The 17,281-nt window shown below is 41.0% G+C and overlaps 1 protein-coding gene across 1 annotated transcript in view; it reads left to right on the plus strand.

Annotated features, from left to right (window-relative positions):
• Positions 1–17,281, plus strand: part of STK3 (serine/threonine kinase 3) — a 126,739-nt gene that overhangs the window by 67,295 nt on the left and 42,163 nt on the right. The window contains exon 10 of the mRNA XM_077351822.1: positions 8,867–9,042. Coding sequence (XP_077207937.1) covers positions 8,867–9,042 — 176 coding nt within the window. The remainder of the gene's footprint in view (positions 1–8,866; positions 9,043–17,281) is intronic.

The raw sequence follows: 17,281 nt of genomic DNA on the forward strand, positions 1-17,281 counted from the left end.
TGTGTATCTGATGAATGTACATGTACATGTGACAAGTTTGGCCCTGTGCGATGCTTTCTGGGGATGAACTAAGGCAGCTTTATGTGCTACATTAAGGCACGATAACATTTAAAGCTGCTTTGTATGTTTCCAAACACCCTTGTTGTGACTTGCAGAAGGGGAGCTGGCAATTCAAGTCGTGGTTTTATTTATTATGTACAGTAGACCAGAGATCTTTATCTGAGTCTGGAAGATCATAAACAGTTCTGTCGATGAGTGATGACTCGGCCTAGAATGATTCCATCCATAGAACACTTAATACTTGTTTTAATTTGCTTTTGATGCTGTAGAAGGTACTTTGGTGTTAGATGCTGTGAGCAATAGGGACGTCTGTTAACAGGAATCTTGAACTAATCAAGTTTAACATATGATGGAAGAGTACTGTAAAGCATCACTATAGCAGAGTTATGAAAAGCAAATGTAATAGCTTTAAGGAGAAGAATGTAAAGGCTATTGTGGGTCGCAATGCACAAAATATGGGCAGATTTTTCAGTCTGTCAGAACAAAGAAAATCTGTATAGGCACAAATGCACGTTGTGAATTGCAGAATGGAGCTCTCTCATCTTTGTGCAGGATACATGCCCTTGTGGGATGCTCTATACCATGTGCCACTAATACTTTTTCTTCATCTTTGCTTTGTCCTCTTCCTTTAAATCGCAAGGACTGTTGTCTCCAGCTTTAAGTTTTGTACAGAACGGAACTAGTTCAAATACATTGGCTTAGATCAGGCTTTCTCAGCAGGGATTTTGTGAAACCCTGAGGTTTCTCAGCAGCCCCAGACAGAACTATTGGGTGATATGACCAAATAGGACTATGTCAACCTGCCTCCCCAATGTATGGACCTGGAGAGAGTGGAAAGAGTAGGGGCCCCAATTGTGTGCTTGCTGCCCAGATCGTTCATCAGATGGGAGCAGACCCCCATGAGAAACGGTTTCTGAATCACATGATTTCGAGGTTTATCAGTGTAGCCATTCATTCATTCATTCATTCACTCATTCATTCGTTTGGATTTTTATACCGCCCATTCTTTGCAGCTCTGGGTGGTTTACATCGAAACATTACCTAACTTTCAAACAACTTTCAAAACATTACAACAGTTCAGTGCCTCATTATTTCCAACAATCATCTTAATAGTATAAATAACAACAACATTGGGAGGTTGGTTATTGCAGTCATGGAAGGGTGTCTGGGTGATTCTGTTCTGTACAGATGGTTCTGTTGGTGCAGTTAAAATCATAGCCCCTCCCTCCCCTTAACCGCACTTAGAAATGAGTAAGCACATCTTTGGTTTAAGTAAGAACTGCCCTACTGTGTCAGGCTAAGGACTGCCAGTATGTCTACAGATTTGGTCAGCCAGAGGCCTCTGGGGCAGGGGTAGTCAACCTGTGGTCCTCCAGATGTCCATGGACTACAATTCCCATGAGCCCCTGCCAGCAAATGCTCTGGGGAATTGGCAAGCAGGGAATCGAAGCAACAACCCTCTTGAGGAAGAAGAATTGATTTTTATATCACATTGTTGTCAAAACAATTTACAATCCCATTCCCTTCTTCTCCCTACAACAAACACCCTGTGAGGTAGGTGGGTCTGCGAGAGCTCTGACTGCTCTGTGAGGACAGCTCTAACAGGACTGTGAGTAGCCCAAGGTCACCCAGATTGCCTGCAGGTAAAGGAGTGGGGAATCAAACCCCAGATTAGAGGCCGCTGCTCTTAACCCTTACACTACACCAGGGGTAGTCAAACTTTGGCCCTCCAGATGTCCATGGACTACAATTCCCATGAGCCCCTGCCAGTGAATGCATCACTATGATAGCAGGGGCTCATGGGAATGCTGGCAGGGGCTCATGGGAATTGTAGTCCATGGACATCTGGAGGGCCAAAGTTTGATTACCCCTGCACTACACTGCTGTGACTTAAATCTCGGCTACGTCGAATCGGAAAAAGAAAGGTTTATTTTGATGCAATTCCAAGGCATGTTTAAAACTGCCATATAAATCTGTAGAGCTTGCTTACTCTGGAAGATTCTTTAAAAAAAATCACCTATCCAGAGTAGATTTTCCTCATCCCAGTGATGTAGGTGTGGCACAGTTGCACTTTAGTGGAGTAAAATACTGTGAAGACAGCTCACATAGGTGGCCTTTCGAAGTATGCGTAGCCCGATGGTGGTTGTAATGTTCTTAGGACAATAGGGGTACACATGTTTGGGCTTTGTTTTGACTTAAGTTCCTTACAGATAGCTTTTGTTGCTGGGTGGCACATTTTAAATGGCTTTATAGCAAGCCACAGACCCACAGAAATAAATTTATTTAGGCAGATGAGGAATTTTTCTTCTACTAGAGATACATGCTACTTGACATCTTTTAAAAACTTTTGCTAATGTTAGATTTTGTATATATGCATCCCTCGTATTTTTATTTTCTCAGTCAAGGACAAAATAAGTAACAGTAATAAGTTTTTATTTATAGGCGCCCAGGCCTGGAGGCCCCTGGGCGTTTTGACAAAAAATAAAGTAAAAACATATTCTCGCCCCCCCCCCCCCCTCGCTGCACACAAACAGGGGATTTGTGCCCAAATAAAGCTGAGCTCTGGAAGAAAACAAATCCTGTCTTTTTACCCTAACATATAATAAATACTATTATGCTGTTGGTGAATGGAGGCTTATATATGGATAAGCAGGTAGAGGATAAATCAGATGATGCTAGGAAAAATCTGAATCAGAAGATCGAGGAAATGAAATGGGGAGTAGAGATTTTTTGTGGTGGTAGAGTTTGCACAGTCTCATCTGGCTTTTGTTTCTCAAACAATGTCTCTATTATAAAATCAGAGGCCAGTAACACCTTTTAAGACCAACAAAGATTTATTCAGGGCGTGAGCTTTCGAGTGCAAGCACAGACCCACAGAAATAAATTTATTTAGGCAGATGAGGAATTTCGAGTGCAGTCTGACAAAGAGTGCTTGCACTCGAAAGCTCACGCCCAGAATAAATCTTTGTTGGTCTTAAAGGTGCTCCTGGACTCTGATTTTATTGTGCTACTTCAGACCAACACGGCTACCCATTTGAATCTAATGTCTTTATTAAATATGCTTGTGCCATTTTCTATTTTCCATTTGAAATCTTCCCCATCTTTTCCACACAGAGCACCCCCCCGCCCGTTCTTGTACTTCTACTGTTCTTGTAAAGGTGGCAACTTCTCTATTTGTTCTCCTTCTTGCCCCTCCCCCTCATTATTCTATCACATCACAATATACCCGTGGTGATGTTGCCTATATTGATAAAAGATGAGATCCCCCCCCCCGAAAGAAGACCCAATTCAGTAGTGCACAAGGTATTTGGGCTATGTTGTACAAATTGCAGTATTCCAAAATGGTGTTTGATGGTGGGGAAAGGGGGTGACAGCTGGGGTGGTAGTGAGTTCCTTTAGGACCCAGGCTTGGGCAGCATGGGAATGGCAAGTTCATAGCTCAACACCAAAGCATGCTCAGACTTGAAAAGGAAGTTTTCGGATGAGTAGCAACAGATGGATGGAAGGTCCTAGAAGGTTTGAGGGTTCAGAAGAGGAACTGGTTCGAAGACAGGAAAGCAGATCATACTTGTCAAGAAAGCAACTACAGGTGAAGTTAGTAGAAGTGTCAGGAGGTGCAGGTTACTCCATCTAGAGCTGGGTGTGTGTGTGTGTATTTATACATACATACATGCATGCATGCATGCATGCATGCATGCATACATACATACATACATACATACATACATACATACATACATACATACATACATACATACCACCCTTCCTTGCAGCTCAGGATGGTTTACGGAGAACATGAATCCAGTATGACTGATACAACACAAACTCAGTAACTGCATCAACATCAACAACAGAGAACATTTGAACCATTTAACATTTTGATCCTAACCCAGCAGATTAGTTAGATCAAAATTGCCTCATGATGTGTCAGGTGGGTGTATGTGATAGGTGGGGGTTCTGGAGGACTGAGTATATGTTGTTAGCTCATTGGTCCCAATCAAAAGCTTGGGGGAAGAACTGCGTTTTGCGGGCCCTGCAAAAATGTACTAGCTCTAGCAAGGCCTGGATCTCCTCTGGGAGCTCATTCCACCAAGTAGGAGCCAGGCCAGAGAACGATCTAGCTCTGGTTGAGGCCAGACATGTTTCCTTGAGGCTGGGAATAACCTGCTAGTCGGAGATGGTTAAGCGTAGTGCTCTTTGAGGGGCATAGGCAGAGAGGTGGTCCCTCAGGTATGCTGGGCCCAGACCACATATGACCTTAAGAAGGTCTGAAAAAAGGGCCTCCTGTTCTTCAGCTAGCACATTGCTCTTGTCAGGTAAGGTTGAGATTCAAGATCACTGAGAGTTGTTCCAAGCATTGGTGGGGCTCTTGGTTCTAAGATTCTTTACTTTGGTCAGAGATGCCAGAATGCGAACCTAGGATCCTTTGCATGCTCGGTACAAATGACTTCTGGGCCTCTCCTTTTGGCAAGGTTTAAAAGAGTTTTGCATCACTTGGTGCAAACCAGCTGCTCAGTAATTTCCATTTGAAGGATGAAATTCTTAAATCATAACTATTCTGCAGATGATAATTGTAGCTTGAACGCTATAAGAATTGATCAATCGTTTTGAGTATGACGTCTAAAATTGCCTAGAAGCAGTTTTGACTTGGAAATGCTTTCCATGAATATATGTTTCTCCTCTGCTAGACTTAAGGTAGTAATGAGGCAACTCATCAAAAGATTGTGAATCTCAGCAAGTTAGAGATCTTCTATATTTTCGGAGCATCTAATCAAGTGATGGCAATGGAATTCACTTGTATATTATTGTAATAATAAGTTAGTGAGGCATGACTTTCCCTTCCTTTGCAGTGTTAGCTATTCTTAGCAGAGCTTTGTTCTTTTCCAAATGATTGCTTAAATAGTTTGTAAGATTACCCAATAACATGTGTCAGAGCAATTCATCTATAATTTCCTCATGAGTTCTCCCCCATTCCTCCTTAAAATTGTCTTTGGTGTACTTCAGAATCGTGCCATGTAGTTTAAAATGCCTGTTGTAGATATTTCAGAAGAAGAGCTGGGGTTTTCTTTTACCCCACCTTTTTGCTATCCAAAGGAGTCTCAGAGTGGCATATAGTCACCTTCCCTTCCTCTCTCCACAACAAACACCCAGTGAGGTAGGTGAGGCTGAGAGAGCTCTGAGAGAACTGTGATGTCCCAAGGTCATCCAGCTGGCATCTTGTGGAGGAGTGGGGAATTAAACCTAGTTCTCTCCATATTAGAATCTGCTGCTCTAAATTTTAGTTGGTTCCTTGTTGATAAGGTTGGCCTCCTTTTTGTTCTGAGGTCAGTTTAATTCTTGTAAAATCATTAATATAGCATCACAAATATAAAAGTCTGTATTTGTGAAGGAAAGGTTTAACTGCAGTTACTCAGAAGGGTGGCATGCTTTTGCCACATGCATAAATTGATTGTCCTGTTTGTGAAATATGGCCAGTTAGTTGTGAGTCCATCCTTGTGGAACGGGCGAGTTATTTTGCGCGTGCGTGGCACTTTCGTGCATGCGCACATGTGCGAAAGTGCCGCACATGCGTGATTTCTGCCGCGCATGGCGCATGTGTGCATGCGCGGCCTGCCCGCGCATGTGCGCTGCATGGGCGGAGCACTTGCCCCCGCCGGTCCCCAGCCGGAAAAAGGTTGGGGACCACTGCTTTAAGGGTTCAGTCCTAGGTACTGAATGTTCTTCAGGGAATGCCAAAGGTGGAAAATGACTGACTGCTTCAAAATATGTTGGTGCTTCGGAATTTAAAGTCTTTGTTTAGCCTTGCAGAAGGCTGGTATCCCTGTTTCATTCCTCATCACATCTTTTACTTTCAGGACATCTTCCATAAGCACTGGGAAAGGGACAGCATAGGAGTATAGTTTTGTTGTTGTTAGGTGCGAAGTTGTGTCCGACCCATCGCGACCCCATGGACAATGGAGTCTTCCTGGCCTTCCTCTCCTCTACCATTCCCCAGAGTCCATTTAAGTTTGCACCGCCTGCTTCAGTAGGTGCATCCAGCCACCTCATTCTCTGTCGTCCCCTTCTTCTTTTGTCCTCAATTGCTCCCAGCATTAGGCTCTTCTCCAGGGAGTCCTTCCTTCTCATGAGGTGGCCAAAGTATTTGAGGATCTGGCTTTTTAGGATCTGGCTTTTTAAGGAGCAGTCAGGGCTGATCTCTAGGACTGACCGGTTTGTTCGCCTTGCAGTCCAAGGGACTCACAAGAGTCTTCTCCAGCACCAGAGTTCAAAAGCCTTGATTCTTTGATGCTCGGCCTTCCTTATGGTCCAACTTTCACAGCCAAACATTGCAATTGGGAAGACCATAGCCTTGACTAGATGCACTTTCGTTGTATAGTTTAAGGGGTCTGAAATTTCACTGCTTTTTCTATGTTAGTAGCTGAAATTTGGGTAAACTATATTAACACAAGAGAGCCTCTTGTGGCGCAGAATGGTAAGGGAGCAGATATGCAGTCTAAAAGCTCTGCCCATGAGGCTCGGAGTTCAATCCCAGCAGCCGGCTCAAGGTTGACTCAGCCATCCATCCTTCCGAGGTTGGTAAAATGAATACCCAGCTTGCTGGGGTTAAATGGTAATGACTGGGGAAGGCACTGAATGAATGAAAGTATATCCTGCTGTGTATGGTATTTTTATATGATGTACTAATGCATTGTTCAAACACTGCACTTAATGTTGCTTGCAAAAATACATTATGTATTTGTAGATCTGTTGAAAGAAGCAATGAGAATTTGAGTATACTTTTTCTTATTGGGTATTTTGAAGTGAAAAAAACCCCAACAACCCCGAATTTTGAAGGGGTTCTTAGTTTCGCAGCAAACTAGCTCGAATGTGTGTATTTAATACCATAGTTCTTCAGTACTGTTTAAGTTTATGGCATATGCATTTGAAAGTATTTCCTTTCTCAAAAGATCATCAGATTTGGATTCATGTTACGCTATCAGAGTACCTAACAACTAGATTTAGCTTTCATCTTTTAAAATACTTCGCTGGGAAGTAGAACTCTTGATTTTCTCCCCTATTCCCAGTTGTCTTTTAATAAAAGACCTTTAAAGTTCTCCTTAGAGAAGAGGTTGTCATTCCTCAGGGCTTTGCATATGGATTCTTTAATATTTTAATAATACTGCTGTTAAGTTGTTTTGAGTTTCTTTGGATTGAATAAGTACAGTATTTGCTGGCGTATAAGACTACTTTTCCCCCCTGAAAAACATACCTCCAAGTGGGGGGGTCATCCTATACGCTGGGTGCACTTCAGTTGGGATAGACATAGCTACCCATAGTGGCCCATAGTACCGTAATGTAATGTAACAAACTCTATATATTGAGTGGAAATGTTTGGGGGTCGTCTTATACGCCGGCAAATAAAGTAACTGTTTTTAACTGTTCACCTCTGCCTATCTGTATAGAAACCTTCACGGCAACCCTCACCGATCCCAGCAACTTGTCCACTTTGGTTTCCGAGAGCCACCGGAAGCCATCAAACATACCCCCCCCCTTGTTGGCCAATGGGTCTGTAGTTCCCTATCTGTATCAAAGGTGGTAGGAAGGTTGCGGTGAAGCGGCAAGGCCATCTCTGCAAAAAAGCTCACTAATGCCTCATATTGCCCATTGACTATTTTTTTGGCACCCGTCCTCGAGGGTGGTCAAAGATCAAATTACTCTGAACAATTGAGCTATGTGAGAGCTTGCAGATGTGATAGAGGCAGCATAAAACTCTGGCTTAGCTGCCCTAACTACCATCTCATAAGCCCTCATAAGCATGCAATAAGATGTTTGTGTGGCTTCGGTGTGAGTCTTCCTCCAAATTCTCTCTAGCCATCTCACCTCCCTCTTCCTCTCCCTTAGCTCCCTGGCATACCAAGGCGAGGATGGAGAGGGCTGTTTGCATATATCTGGGCAGTTGCCAATCTTACCTGTTTGCAGGGTGGCACCATAGAAGAGTTTAACTGTTTCTTAAAATTGTACCAATCAACTTTTCCAGTTACGTGGTTTAATTGCTTCTCAGCTTTTCATATGGGATGCATTTTACACTGTGTAAGCTGTAATTTTAAGAACCTTTTTGTGGAAGTAAGCCCTGTTGAATAAAATGGGATTTACTTCTGTAGCCCTGACTGTAAACCCAGTAATCTCAAATATGAAACTTTTCTGAAACGCATTAGAATATTCTTCGCAATGGTAATTTTTTCCCATATTTCTCTGCTATAAACTTATGCACTGTTCTCTTCCATCCAATTGGTGAAGGAAGCAGAGGATCTGTGTGAGCATAGCTATTCTACATTCTCAGCTGATCTGTTGCTACCTTTCAGTATAGAACTCTGCGAACTGTAGTTCTATGGTCGTGAATGATAATTTCTGTATCTTTTTCCAAAATGCTATTAGAGAAGCCATGCTAGCCAAACTAATATCTACTAATATCTACTTTTAAAGTGTTATATACGACTTAAAATAGCCTCCTAAAACTATAGTTCCTAGAATTTCTTGAGTAGTTTATTTTTGCAGATTTGCTGGGTTATTTAATCTGCACTAAAAGCCAGTGATCTGTACTCACTGTTGCCTCACAAAAATTCTTAGTAGTTCTGCCACTATTGCCTCTTGCTTGTTTGTTCTGTTACTATACCCTGCAAATATAATTGATAGGAAACAAACATTAATAGTTGCTTATGTAGTTAATGGTTAGATCGGCAGAATTGCAAGTGTTAATTCACTCTGAAGATATTGCTCTTCTTATTAAAAAACATAGTTTTATAGCATCTTTTAATTTTCAAATTAGGAAATGCTACGTCACCACAAGCACAGCGCCCTTCTTTTATGGACTATTTTGACAAGCAAGACTCCAAGAACAAGAGCCATGAAAACTGCAATCAAAACATACATGAATCATACCATATATCAAAAAACGTTTTCCCGGATAACTGGAAGGTCCCTCAAGATGGTGATTTTGATTTTGTAAGTACTTCAGTTGGATTGTGCATGAAATTCACACACACAAACATTATTATTGACTTAGAAAGTAATCTTAAGCAGGTCTACCCGGAATTCCTGTCAGGTCTGTGACGTGGGGCCTACTCCCAGGAAAGTGTTTTGTTAGACTTTATCTTTCTACAGGGCTAGAATTCTACCGTTCTTCTTTGACTAATATTTGCACTGCCTCAGTGTGGCAAAGGAAGATTCATCCAGGGATTTGTTCTAGAATGCTGATTATCTCTTTCTTCCGGCAAGTCAAGGTTTATCTAGTTCAGACTGTTAGTTAGAAATTGCCCTAATTAATGAATGTACAACCTAGCATCTGTTAATTCACTTTACTTGCAGCTTAATTTGTAGCATTGTGCCCGCTATTCTCTTGGAGCAAGACAATTAAGAAAGAGACAAACAGGGACATTATGGAGCAGAGGCGTCAAACTCATTTGTTACGAGGGCTGGACTTGACATAACTCAATTTGTTGAACTGGACTGTGCGCGCCATAAAATGTGATGCCAGGCATAGGAGATAAATAAACTGTATAAAGGACACGGCAAACCCAATTAACAATATTATTTTTTACTCAAAATACAGACATGCCAAAAGCATTAACACTTACAGTATTTCCTTAAACATTAACTCTTACAGTCTTTCCTTAAAGTATCTCTCTGATGCCCAACCTCCCATTGTCACTATCCATTACTCATTAGTTTTGGGATAGTAAACAGGGACATAAGGCATATAATAAAGATAGTGGCCAATAGGTCACAGGCCACGTAAGAGCTCTGGGCACACTGGTTCCTGCCTACAGGCCATATATCCAATACTCCTCTAGAGCAGCAGTTCCCAACCCCCGCTCTGGGGACCGGGACCGGTCCGTGGATCAGTCGGGACTGGGCCGCAGCTCCTCCTCGTCCTCTTCCTCAGCTGCTGCCTCAGGGGCTGCCCTGCCACTCTGCCACCGGCTCGCCTTTGGTGCTCTCTAGCAGCTGCCATGACTGGGGCTCTCCCTTGGCGTGGCACTGCGCAGCTGCTGCTGGCAGCGCCCCCCAGCGGGTGGCAGGAAGACAGGGGCATCGGTGGGAAAGCAAGCTGAGCAGGGGCTCAGGCGGCGGTGGCGGTGGCGACCTCCCTCAGCAAAAGTACCTCCCTGGGCCTCAGTAAAATTGTCAAGTGTTGACTTGGTCCCCGGTGATAAAAAGGTTGGGGACCACTGCTCTAGAGGATTCTTAGGGATAGATTTCCTAATGGTATGAAATATTTCTACATTCAAAAGGGAAATAATCCCAGTCTGCTAGATACGGCTATGTGCTAAAGTGAATACCATATAGTATAATCCCTCAGTCTGTTCTTTTCTCAACCTTTTCTTGACAGTTGTGTTCTGTGCCTAACTGCATATCCCTCAGATGCATTTAGGTGTGCATGTGCTACATTTATTTAGCCAGCTTGGTGTAGTGTTCAGGAGTGCAGACTTCTTATCTGGTGAGCTGGATTTGATTCCGCGCTTCCCCACATGCAACCAGCTGGGTGACCTTGGGCTCGCCACAGTACTGATAAAGCTGTTCTGGTCGAGCAGTGATATCAGGGCACTCTCAGCCTCACCTCCCTCACAGGGTGTCTGTTGTGGGAAGAAGAAAGGGAAGGCGAATGTAAGCTGCTTTGAGACTCCTTCTGGTAGAGAAAGGCGGCATATAAGAACCAACTATTGTTCTTCTATAGTAGGATTTGAGTGTAGTTCTACATAGGTCTGTTTTTGTTGTTCTTAAAAGTCTTCTGTGCGGTGTTGAGAACCATATTTAGCATTTTCCTGTTAGGTGTCTCTGAGTATTGGAAGTTTTGTGACTGGGAAAGCTTTTCTTCTTTGATGGGGAGGCTTGGTCTTTCACCGTCTAAAAAGAGACTATTGACTTCCATGATATAAACTAATAAGAAGTGGTCTGTGAACGGCATCAGAACCTTTAAACAGGCCCAAGTTTCAGGCCCAGTTTTGACAGAGAAAGTGCTTCTGTTTGATTGATATTGGGAAAGCATCAGGAAGAGTAATAGTAACCTGTTGGTTTGCAAAAAGATTTTGGAGGTTTTACAAACCACTGATTGTGGTATCCTTCTGGAAAGCCTTGCTAGGTTAAAACAGGGGCAAGCACTAGAATGATTCACTCATACATGGAGAGTAGATTTCAGAATGGGGGAAATGTGCCTCACGGCGTTTGCTGTATAGTGTCTAACACGTCCCTTTCTATTCCTGTGTTGTTAAACATGTACATGAGACTATTGTTGGAAATCATGCAGAGCTTTGGTGGAACCATCAGCGTTCAGTGGCTGTACCAAACTGTTGCATAGACATGGCAATGGATTGAATGAGGGTGTTTATTAACATGACCTTTGATCGAAATAAATGTTGTTGATGATAAAATAGTTCCCATCCAACCCTTTTTATTTTTTCCACAAGAAATACTCCCTGCTTTGTTAAAACAGCCCACAACTTAGAACACATTATCATTAATGAATTTGTATTGTATACTTTCTTAACTGTATGACATTTTGTATCAAGCCATTAATGAAAAATAAAGGGAATTTTACAATGGAATGTAGGGAGTATAACTTTTGGGAATAATAACTATCATCTAAATGGTTCTTTCTGTGGTGTTATATATTAACTGTTGTTGCGAGGCCATTGAACAAAATAATCCATGGTGAAGTTCTGCACATTTTAATCAAAAGTACTTCAGGTACATTTCGCAGATTAAAATGCTCCCGGAAATTGGAAACTATTATCTATAGGACTGACACTTGCTAAAAAATAAATCACCATGGCGAACACATTTCATACTTTTGTAAAACTGACATTAATTTTTCAGATGGCTGACAATCAGCCTTTAAATAATTCATGAAAATGATGAATAATGGAGAACTTTAGTATTGAAGTATTGTGTCTCAGTTGGATTTTGCTTAATGGAGTCTAGTTAAGGATTTTAACAGGGAGTGCAAACATGAGTGATTTGGTATGTTCTGAAAGAAGGGGGGCAGCAATTAAACATTCTGAATTGCAGAAATGAATTGATACCCATTCTAAACCATGATACTGTGTCAAAGTTTAGCCCAATATAGTTTTGATTGCTAGTTCTTTGAAAGAGCAAATGGCTAAATTTATTATAGGTCCCCTGTGAAGCGGTCAGTTGGGGAAAAGTTTCTGAATACTGGCCTATTAGAAGAAGATTGATGGTGAAAGAAAAAAGGAATGTAATATCTTTGTGTAGCGCTTTAGGTTAGGAAAAAGAGCTACTGGCCCTAGGTCACTAGCAAGCTTCCATGGCAGAGGGAAGGTGTGAAACGGCATATATTTAGAGATATTCTCCTGGTAAATGCATACGTTAGTTTTAATTCAGGATTTCTACTAATGTGCATTTGCCTTTTATTATTATTTGTAGCTTTAAAGAAAAGTAAAGGAAGTAACATCCTTGTTAACAGTCTGCTCCGTCTACCCTGGTACTTTGACACAAGGGAGTGCACCTGAAGCAGCCTCAATTGTGTGCAGACCCTCTTGTGAAAGTGGAGAAGTCACCAGTCAGCAGCCCTAGCCCGTGCTTTCCCTCCCAAACAATTAACTTCTTGGACTTGAGCTTTTAAAAAGGAGTTGGTGCTTTCACCCCTTGCTGCTGCGTTGGGGAGGGGGCATGCATACCGCATCTAGGTGCATGCACAGTTCAACAACTTGTTAGAAAAATACGTACACACTGTCTCTATTGTCCCTGTAAGATCAGGAAGTGGGAATTTCCACTTCACTTCATAGCCCACAGTTTATCTAGGAACTGTTGGTTTTTCTCTTTAAGAGCTATGGATTTTTGTATATCATTCAAAAGTACGCTTGCCATGCATCCCAAATCACGGCTTCGTTAAGTAAGCCATCCATCTTTGCTTCTTGTGTCATTAGCAAACAGTTCTGGAGTCTATATTTTTTTTTAAGATTAAGCTTCTCTAATAGCTAATAATGCAGATGTTAGTACTAGAAATTAAATTAAGTTTAGAAAGATAAATGTTAAAGCCTCATCAGTGCTGATTGAATCAATTATCTTAGCAGCATTTACAGATTAAATGAAGTGCTCATTTTTTTCTGGATAGGATAACTAAGGAAAAAAAGCAAATCAGAAAAGGCGAATCTATTATACTTTAGTGCCAAGAGAAAGACTGCTGTCATTTGCTAAATGTATCTCTAAACAAGCCTGGTATCCAGATTGTTTAGTGTTAAACACAGAAAATGCTCATCATTACACTATCATTTAAATTGATCCATTTTTGGTAGCTAAGAATAATTTTTTTAAGCCATCTGTTACTGTTACATAATTTTGAATTGTGTTTCTAGAACAAACAAATACGTAAAATATAGCCATGATTAAATGATGACGATATGCACCCCAGGGATTTAATAAACACAACAAAGGTTAAATGTAACACTTTATTAATAGAAAACCATCACATCAACATGTGAAACAGCCTTCTACTGAATCAGACCATTGGTCTGTCAAAATCAGTCTTGTCTCCTTAGGCTGGCAGCAACTCTCCATTGACTCTATCAAAGGCTTTTCCTGTGACCTGCTGCTAGCACTTTTAGCTGGAGATGCTGGGGATTGAACCTGGGATGTTCTGCATGCCGAGCAGGTGCTCTACTGCTGAGCCACGGCCTCTGTCCTGATATAAAATAATTAAAGTACATTTAGACAGGTTGAGGAGGTTTCTGTGTGAACTGTTGTTGTGGTTTAGCTTCTTTGGAATACCTGTTATTTTATTAGTCTTTTTAGCTATGCCTGATCTAAGTGTTATAATGAATTCTAACAGTCTTCATTGATTTTTTTCTGGCTATTCGGAATGTTCTTCTGAGTTCATTCCTCAACTTGTTGCATTTGATTCCCTAATATTCATGATAACTTTTTTGGTGGCCTTTTATGTTTCATCTTTCCTTGTAGCTTTTTGACGTGTTCCAGTTGCAGCTACTCTTGTTGTCCTTCTGTTATTTTTATAAACACATTTTCCATATATTATTTCCATATTTTTTTTCTGTGCAGACATAGGAGGTAACAATTATCACATTTTATATTGTTAAAGATGTTGTCTTAAATCTTTATTTTTAAAACATTCTATATAACAAACATTCTAAATATTAATGAAAGAAAATAAAAAAATGTGTAATATTTCCTAATAATCATCTCAGAATTATAATTATATCACTAGCAAACACTTATTCTCTTCTTTATTCTCTGTATTTTGTAGTCCATACATTTTCAGAGATTCTCTTACAAATAAAGTCAGATGCCTCTGGGAATCTGCCAGCCTTCCATAGTGAGTTATAATCCCAAGGCAGATCTTTAAAAATTAGCTAAAAATATCACAAATGTATTAAAAAGCAATAAAGAGAGGGGTGAAATAGGAAAAAAATAAAATAGAAAATAGAAAAAAAAAAGTAGAAGTGGGAGGGTTAGCCTTAAGAACCTCCTTATTCTGCGCTGACTTTAGTGTTAACAGAGCCCAAATGGAGTCTGAATAAATCAGTCCCCCTCCCACCAGTAGATTCACTAATAGTTGGATATCCCCTGTAGGGGAGGTGTGAGGATAGAGGAATACATTTTCACCTAAGCAAGATAAGTCTCAAGTTTTTAGAAATGCTCTTGTTCAGATCACTATCTCCCTGGAAGTCCCCTGGTCCCCCTCTTGTTGACTCGGTGGCAAACTGTGAACATTTCTACAGCATGACTCAAGCACATGTTCACCCAGTCAGTGTGAAGACTGTTGAACTCTACCTTGCACTGTTTCACTAGGATGGTCTTGTGTTCGGCTGACTGCTGAAAGACGTTTTGAAGGCGACAGATAAAACAAAGCTGGCTCTGGGGGCCCATTGTTGGGTGTCAGTTTACAAGTTTGTGTCTCAATAATGAAGTATATTATGCTGTTGAAATGTATTATATATTCTCTTTGTTGGATCCAACTAGCTTTTCCACTCAGATCTTACCTAACTGGCCTCCGAATGCCACTCCTTACAGCTTATTGCTTTTGTCTGTGCAGTTTGCATGATCCCCCTCACATCTTTTTTTTGGTGGTCAGAAGGGATTTCTTTTGATTTTGTTGTAGGCCGCACATTTCTATAGTTAACTCACTGCTGTACTTAATCCTTGGTACCGCTTAACAAAAATCCATCAGATTTCAGTCCATTTTTTCTTGCCTTTTAAAAGGATGTCAATACACACAGTCCATAAATGTTCATATTTCCAAAAGCAACAAGATGAAATCAAAGCAATGCCTCTGGCAAAAGACAAACCAGAATGATTTTTCACAGCCATTTGCTTCTTTGTCTACTAGAAGAATTGGTGGGGTTTTGGAGGCTGGAGGCCAACTCTCTTGCATCTATTTAGTTGCATAACAGGTTTATAATTCATGAATAGTCTGAGGACTAATGAATAAAAGAAAATGGTGAGGATAGTGAGATGAGGCAGCATAGTTATATTTGTCCTTGTTGCCTTGGTAACTAATTGTTCATATTAATACCTCTCATGTGCATAGCTCAGTAGCCTTCAAAGTTCAGGGGCAGCTTTGAAGCGTTTATAACCAGGTTTTAGACAGTTTTCCTAAAGATCAGGTTAATAGAGTGTCAGCCTTAATAGTGCTTTTTAGCTTGCATAAGCCTAGTTTGAGATGAAAGGTTTTCCTTTTATGTGCATCTGTGTTTGTATCAATCCAGTTGTCGGTACTCAGTACTATTGTGTGACCCTTAGTTGAGCTTTTGATTGGTAATTTGTGTATGTTGTACTTCATTTTCAGGCTGCTGCAGAATATTGTCTTGTACTACATTAACTTGAGTTTGTACATGCATGAATACCACCAATTTACCTTTGAGGTACCAAAGCAACACCTGAAAACAGTTGCATACCACGGGGATAGGGTTGCAGTCCACTCCAGCCGTGACTTAAGGAAGGCCTTTGACAGGGCCCCTTGAAGCCATCATTGTGCTGCTGCTTTCAGCCAAATGTCTTCCTTTATATTTTAAAGATGTGATTCTGGCTGCAGCCACTGGGGATGCAGGATCGTCTAAGTTTCCCTGGCTTTCTCCAAGACTCAAGCAAACTTCCTTAACAGATTGGGCTGGTAGTTGCTAGAGAGACAGAGAGCGAAGTTCGAGTCCGGTAGCACCTTTAAGACCAACAAAGTTTTAATCAAGGTATAAGGTTTCATGTGCAAACACACTTCTTCAGAGGAAGGGGGGAGGGGGGATTCTACTGACTACAATTTACGTTGAGAATGCCCTGCTCTGCTGTTTACTTTGAGACCTGATCACATGCACGTACATTAAAAGAAATGAAAGTAGCACAGAAGAACTGTATGGGGATAAGAATGAAGGGGAATTAAAAGGAAATTAATTTAGCGTATTTTGAAAAAAGCCTTTTCAGTTTAGATTTCTCTGTGTCTAGCTGGGATTTAATTCCTTTCAAAAAGACCCTGATTAGGAATTATAACACTTGGATTGGATCCCATTGTTTAATGACTGAAAGTAGATGACTAAGTATTTAAAATACATTTAGGGTTCCATGAGTTCCAGTTCAACACATCTCCTTCTGAACTCATTGGCTGCCTTTCTTCACATTAACCCCATCCCTTTGCTTTTTTAGCTGTTTCATTATCATCACTAGAGCTGAGTGGATTCTGAAATCAATATATTATTTCACCTGGAGAGATCCCCCACTCCATTTCCAACAGATATATAATGAAGAAGTAGAACAGCACAGCTTGTAATCTTTATAAGTGGAAAAGAGCAAGAGTCTAATAGCACCTTTCCTTAGTCACTGAATATTTCTTTAGGTACAGCTGGAATGTGAGTCCGTCTGTCCTATCTTGGAAAGTGGAGTGGTTTCAGATGCTGAATGACAATAGCAGGTGTTCGTAATGAGACAGGAAATCTTGTCCAGGAGGACACATTGTCTTGACCTTCATTATCAGTTGCAATTCAGCAGTCTCTCTTTCTAACATCCCTTTGAAACTCCTTTGTAAGAGAGAACTGCTACTCTCAAGTCAGTAACTGAATGTCCTCGAAGGATATAATGTCCCCTCACTGGTTTTTAAATATTGTGGTTTCTAATGTTAGACTTTATTCTTTGTGTTCTCCTGGACTAAATCCTCCTGGACCAAATTGAGATCAAGGTCTTATTACCAATGCTGATATCTCCATGCCTACTTACCCCTCTC

Source organism: Paroedura picta, chromosome 9 (assembly GCF_049243985.1).
Source record: "Paroedura picta isolate Pp20150507F chromosome 9, Ppicta_v3.0, whole genome shotgun sequence".
NCBI classification, from domain to species: domain Eukaryota; kingdom Metazoa; phylum Chordata; class Lepidosauria; order Squamata; family Gekkonidae; genus Paroedura; species Paroedura picta.